This window comes from Cebus imitator, unplaced genomic scaffold (genome assembly GCF_001604975.1).
Source record: "Cebus imitator isolate Cc_AM_T3 unplaced genomic scaffold, Cebus_imitator-1.0 Scaffold342, whole genome shotgun sequence".
NCBI lineage: Eukaryota > Metazoa > Chordata > Mammalia > Primates > Cebidae > Cebus > Cebus imitator.
The window spans coordinates 708,959-716,043 of NW_016107657.1; the positions used below are offsets into that span (position 1 = coordinate 708,959).

Genomic DNA, 7,085 nt, shown 5'->3' on the forward strand with positions numbered 1-7,085 from the left:
ATGAATGGAGCTTACAGGACTGTAAGCTGCTCTGGGCAGGTGAGTGGTGAGTGAATATGAAGGTCTGGGACATTACTGTGCACTTTTATACATCTGGCAGCATAATAGGTTTGCTTACACCAGCATCACCACACACACGTGAGTAGTGCAGTGCACTGTTATGACAGCTACAGCGTCACTAGATGATAGGAATTTTTCAGCTCCATTATAATATTATGAGACCACTGGCATATATGTGCTCTATTGTGAACCAAATCATTGTTCTGTGGCCCATGACTATACATGGTTCTCAAGCACAGGTCATCGACAGCTGAGGTCAGAGGTGAAGGCGCTGTAAGGGGCTCTCAGCAACTGCAGAGCAATACTGAGGGGGCTGAGGCCCAGATGGTGGCCACACCCTCCACAGACCCCCTTTGGCCTGGGGTCGCATGGTTCCCTATGAAGAACCTCTGCCTCTGAAAACAGGGAAAGGAAAACCATTGCAGCAGGTATTCCGAGGGGTTGAAAAATCATCAGGTCACTAATTCCATCTTTGTCCCACTTTTAAAACCTCTGTGACTCTGCATTCCTGTATCTGGGGATATGTGATTTATAGACAACGTGCAGTAGCATTGCTTAAAAAGCCAAAGATAATATATTTTCCCCATAGGACTCTGTGCCTGTCTTCCCCTCTCTGCTCTAACCCCACTTACAGAGACAGGGAGCTTGCTGAAGCAGTCATTTGTCAAATAGTACATGATGGATGTGAACACCCCAGGAGAGCCTGGAAGTTGCAAGAGTTGGGTTTGTATACTATAGACTGTTGAGTTTATTTAATCACCTTATTGAAAAGAATATATAGGGTATTAATAGTTATTTTCCATATGCTTCTAAATAACAGGAATAATATTCCGCTTATGATTTAATGGTTTGTGAGTGTTTGCCTATTGCTTGGCACTGAATGCAGATTTGGAATATTTGTATTACATGAGATAATGATGCACAGACAAAAGGAAGCTGCATTTTTTGGTCACACTGTTTAGTGAACAAATATGTCAATGTCCTCCTGGGGGGTCCTTGGTATTCTGCTGAGTTGTTGCTTTGGAATGGAAGGTTACATTCAGAAGGAGGTGATTGAATAAACCTAATCTTAATTTTGTTTTAGGATTGAAAAGCTCTCAGAAGCAGCAAGCAAGGTCAACAAATTTCTTGCTTACAGCTAAGTAAAAGGGGTCTCATTTATTGGGCCCAGCATCTTGAATAATCCCACTGTAGTATGGGAATAAGATAGGGTGGTGGTTCCCAGCCCAATCTACACATCAGACTCACCTGGGTGCTTTAAGAACTACTGTACTAATATTTCTGTCCCTCCACCGGAGATTGTGGTTTAATTGGTGTGAAGTGTGGTCTGGACTTTGGAACGTTTAAAAGATCTTCTCATCTCCTTCCCCCTGATTCTAATGGAAACCATTGGGTATATTTTCTCTCTCTCATTTTTTTTGGTGGGGGGGTGGAGTGGGAGTTAGAGACTGAAGATGATGTTTTTGAGAACTTTGCAAAACCAGTAATAATTCCTCGTGACAGAATTGGTTTTTAATTACTATCAAGTAACTGATCGACTAGGACATGTTTGAGCAAAGCTGCCCTCATGCTGTGTGCCCTGAGATCTGTGTCACTTCCTTGCCTGCCCTGAAAGCCAGAAGGTGGCAACAAGCAAGTCCCTCACTAAACATTTAGAGTTGAAATGAACATTTGAAAAATCCCCAGAAATATGGAAGGAACATCGGAAGTGGTATAAAAGGCCAGCTCTTGCCACCTCTCTGTGTTTTCTTCACCCACAGAAATGCCTGCCAGCTCAGTGGCAGGACAGACATGGTGGGTCAGAGGTGAACCCAGAGCCCTGTCCACAAATGTCAAGGGGCAGTCAGGTTATGCCAGCAAGTACCGGGAGCTCTAGAACCGTCTGCTGTGGATTGCTGATCTTCCCCTTGGATTATTCAAATCCACTGAGGGACCAGATCCATCAAAAAGGCCTAGAAGAGCCTATAAGAAAAATCAATCTGCATCGTTTAACTTAGTGGTTCATTCATTTTTCGTGAAACTGAAGGATGTTTTCCTGTTGCTTATTTCCTCTTTTGATGCCACTCATTCTGACAGCCTCTATGAGCAATTTTTAATTCAGGATGTTTTTTTAAAAGACCTTCAGGAAGCATGAAAGTGAAGAGTACCTTACACTTGTAAGATGCTATTGCTCATCTGCCTGGGAATTACCACAGATGTTCTTGCTCCTGTGTCTTAGCACCTATGTTTTAATATGTATTGAAATTACGAAACTGCCAGAAAAGGCAGGCAAACACTTTTCTGTTAAAGCTGTCTGGATTTGGGTTTCTTTGGAATATTAAGGTTTTTTTCTTTCTGTTTAAAAAATAAGGATCTGGGGATGGTGCGGGAGGGTACATAGGGCCTTGGAGGGCTTATGACCTAGTTTTATTTTCTTTCAAGTGCACTGTTAATGCAGTGTGGGTGGAGGGGCAGGCAGTGGGGAACAACAAGGGCTAGGAGTAGGAGACTTGGTTTCCAGACTCCTGGTCTGTGAGTGGCCTCCACATTGTCCATGTCTCCCACTGTTTCTGTGTTCATGGATATACCTGGTATTCGGTGTATCACCGAATACCACTGTAATAGGTTGAATGATGGCCACCTAACAGAACAAGGTCGTAATCCCTGGAACCTAGAAATGTTACCTTCTAAGGAAGGGTCTTTGCAAGTGTGATGAAATTAAGGATCCTGATATATGTGGATTGTCCTGGATCATATGGGCATTCTCTAAACCCAATCATGAGTGTCCTTATAAGAGAAAGGCAGAGGGAGATTTGATACACACCAAAGGCAACGTGAAGACAGACACAGAGTAACATGGCCTCAAACCATGAAATGCTGGCAGCCACCAAAGGCTGTAAAAGGCAAGGAACAGGGCCTGCAGGAACAGCACAGCCTGCTCTACACCTTGATTTTGGCTCAATAAAATTAATTGAATGGCTAGCCTCCAGAAATGTGATAAAATAAATTTGTTTTTGTTTCGTTTTGTTTTGTTTTGGAGATGGAGCTTCACTCTTGTTGCCCAGGCTGGAGGGCAATGGTGCAATCTCGGCTCACTGCAACCTCCAACTCCTGGGTTCAAGTGATTCTCCTGCCTCAGCCTCCGGGGCTTGATGCCACAGGCTCTTTGGTTCTGGTCAGTCTCCATGCCCGCGGAGACACACACAGCGCCTCAACTCCCATCGGAGAGACTTGATAGCCAGTTTCCAGTGAACACATTTTCTTCTCTTCATTTTGCTATTATAAGTTATCTGGTGTAGGTGGAAATAGAAATAAAGGAATCTCAGTTCAGAGTTCAAAAATATTCCAGAGGCATGCATAGCATGTTACGGGTAGCACATTAAATGAGGCACAAGGTAATAGCGGCCCTTGTGTTCCTCTGTGTCAGCAGTGGTGTTCCTGGACTATGTGAGAGGTCGCTGCAGTATGTGGGCTATTCAGTTGGCCCAGCTAAGCAGAGGGCTTGGCTTTTTCTCTTTCAGAAAACTAACCAGAAATTTTTTTTCTTTTCAAAGAGAGACTCCACTAGTAATAATATCTGCTTAAAAATGCTTTTTAAGCCCTCGCTGCTCTTTGGGGAGGGTGATCCCACTGGGGAACAGCCAGATGCTTTCGGGCAGGGCAGTGGGCTAAGAAATAGATACAGTTGCCTTTCCAAAATACACTTGTCATGTGCCTAGGGGAATAATTATAATTTTTTAAAACCCAATTTTCAAATAAGAACTGAATAAAAATGTGGTAGTTATACAGGAAGAGCTGGCTGCCTGAGAAACTTATTGTAGCCATTGTATCCAGTCTCTGTAAAGAAGCATCCTTGATGATACACTTATTTAGACAAGGCGATTTTACTGGAACTCAGAACACAGCAGCAGGTGGTAAACTGGCTACAGAATAGAGCAATTCAGTCAACTTCAGAGGCTTTCTTGGCTTAGATAATTAGGCATGTGATGGGGAACGTCGCGAGAATAAAGCAGCTCATTTACGAAGATGCATCCTCAGAAATGTGCTCTCAGTAGAAGGAAATGAGCTGTAATCCAGCTAGCTAGCCCCTCTGTAGCAGGTGGTATGAAAAAATAACATTTATCTCTTTGGAAGAAAAACTTGCCTGAAATTGCAAGTGTTCTGGTAATTTAGAACTTTCTATATCCATCGACCAATTGATCGATCATTTTGTGTGTGTGTATATACACACACATATATATAGAAGTTCACTAGCTGTTGGGTTAAATTAAACTCCATGGACTTGTGCTTGTGAACAAATGTAAGACAGATTTTTGAATTTGTCTTGTGCTTGAATTCCATTTCTAACTTATATTGAAGATGGCTTACCATTTTTTAATGGCCTAAAAACATGATTTGTGAAGATAGTTATTAAGGCCACAGCCATCTATTGTAGAATCTAATTTTCAAAGGAAAATTGAGTTTTTCTGATGAACATTAAGTTGTTCAATAAACATACATTCTAGAGCCTCAACACAATGTTCCAGAACCTGTGTGGCCAGGATCTAGAACCACCTGTGGTAGCTTAAGGACAGACCTAAGAACAAACCCACAAGTACCATCCATATCGCTCTCTCTATCCTATGAGATGCCCTCCTTTTCAAAATAAGGCGAAAAGTATAAAGCTGTGAGCTGGGGCCTCAGTATAGGTGAGCTGTTTATCCAGAGGTTTAGTCTTGTGCTTAGCGTGTTCCACAGGTGAAGCTTTTGCTTGAAGGATGGGGTTTCTCCTTTACACTGAACTCTACTCAGGCTTTGTGTCCCTGCCCTAGTTGGTTTCCAACATATTCTTTTTTAGTCTTTATGCTGTGGAAGAAAATTTAACTTAGCTGGTCTTCATGGGAGTACCAGTTACCTCAGAGCATTTTTTTTTTTTCATTTTAAATTTTTGTGGGTATACAGTAGGTGTATATACTTATGAGGCACGTGAGATGTTTTGATACAGACATGCAATGTATAATAATAACATCATGGAAGATGGGCTATCCGTCCCCTCAAGCATTTATCCTTTGTGTGAGAAATGTTATTTCTTGAACAATTATTTCTGAGGCTATGAGGATGATCCGAAAGCTAGGCCCTCCTGCTCCCTAAGAGTGCAAGGGAGAGGAGCTGCTTTAAGATGCAGAAAATCCTGAAGACCTAGAACCTGCTCTTTCCTTTCCCACAGCTTTCCACACTGGGACTGTGCAGAGACCTAGAAAGGCTGGGTGGCCTTGGGGTCTTTGACTATCAAATGGGGAAAGCTCAGAACCTGCACAGCCCACTCTGCAGCTAAAATGGATAGCAGCAGGTTAAGTCATCCTTGGCTTTTCCTATGAGTGAGCTGCAAAAGTAATATGTAAAGCGGAAAAGGATGTTGTATTTTAGGTAAAAAGGTCTTAAGATTGGGTAAATATCCTTTTTCTTTGTTGAGTATAGCATAATATAAAACAGCTTTTCACCAGAATTATTCTGAAAATTATAAAACAAGCCATGCTTGCTCTAACTAGGGCTGCCCAATGGAATGTTCTGTGATCCTGGAAATGTTCTATCTCTGACTATCTAATATGGTAGCCACTAGACATATGTGATTACTCAATACTTGAAATATGGATGGAGATTGAGGAATGAATTTTAAAATTTTATTTTAGTTTAGTTTATGGCTATGTATTAGTGCAGGTCTGAGAGAATATACCTTTATATGTACTTTGCTGCTGTTTATTCATTTTATACACAGGAAGTTTTTATGTTAAATTTAGTTTTGTACAAAATTGCTTTGGACTGCAGTTTCCTCCAACAAGAATATGAAACAATGTCTAAGAAACTATGTGATATGGTTTGGCTGTGTCCCTACCCAAATCTCATCTTGAATTGTAGCTCCCATAATTTCCATATGTTGCAGGAGGGAACTGTTAGGAGATAAGTGAATCATGGGTGTGGTTTTCCCCATACTGTTCTCGTGGTAGTTAATAAGTCTCACAAAATCTGATTATTTTATAAGGGGTTTCCCCTTTTGCTTGGCTCTCATTTTCTCTTTGCCTGCCACCATGTAAGATGTGCCTTTCACCTTCTGCCATGATTGTGAGGCCTCCCCAGCCATGTGGAACTGTGAATCCATTAAACCTTTTTCATTAAAAATTACCCAGGTCTTGGGTATGCCTTTATTAGCAGCATGAAAATGGTCTAATACACTATGTCCACCCCCTGCCTACATTGTGTTCTGAGTTTTGGGAATTCTTGTCCACAAAGGAGAATTCAATGTGAAGTCAATACTATCAAATATACACTCTCCTCTCTTGACATACCCCATCTAGAAGAAGCAATCTCTCCTCAGCAGAGTCCACATCAGACCTGTGAGTATAACTCGGTTATTATAATACATACCATGGCAGAACACACATCTTTAACAGCTAAACCCATCTTACAATAATGCTTTAAAAAGCATTTCAGTTCTTGTGGTGGTGGGATGTGTTTTCACTGTGTCACCCTCTGGCTGGTTTTCACTACTGCATTTCACCCTTATCACCTGGGAATCCTGCTCACAAAAGATTTTATCCATGTGAGACTCTGTAGTTGGTTTGATACTGAAAGCATCCAGACAGATGGTTCCTTTCATAATGCTCGCTACATTTATCAAGGATGGTATTGGACAAGGCCTGGGTGCCAGTACTATAGAGAACATAAGGATGTGAAATTATAAAAATCCCATTTTCAGAGCCACAAAGGTACACTGTCAGAAAAAGAGTTTTGAGCCATGGCTATTAAGTGGCAAGAGGCAGTCTGGGAGACAATGTTTGGATGCTAAGACATTAGAAAATTGCTAACATCTTTCATTATGGCACAGTTTTATGACAGGGGTGGTCTGTGGGCTGAACTAAGGTATCCTGCCTTTAAAATAAAGTAGTGAGGCCGGGCGCGGTGGCTCAAGCCTGTAATCCCAGCACTTTGGGAGGCCGAGGCGGGTGGATCACGAGGTCAAGAGATCGAGACCATCCTGGTCAACATGGTGAAACCCCGTCTCTACTAAA

The 7,085-nt window shown here is 41.9% G+C and overlaps 1 protein-coding gene across 1 annotated transcript in view; it reads right to left on the reverse strand.

The window, feature by feature from the left end:
* Positions 1–1,009: 1,009 nt before the first annotated feature.
* The window catches only part of TPGS2 (tubulin polyglutamylase complex subunit 2), a 43,557-nt gene continuing 37,481 nt past the window's right edge, over positions 1,010–7,085 (reverse strand). Inside the window, exon 7 of the mRNA XM_037730391.1 lies at positions 1,010–2,022. Coding sequence (XP_037586319.1) covers positions 1,933–2,022 — 90 coding nt within the window. The 3' untranslated portion in view covers positions 1,010–1,932. The remainder of the gene's footprint in view (positions 2,023–7,085) is intronic.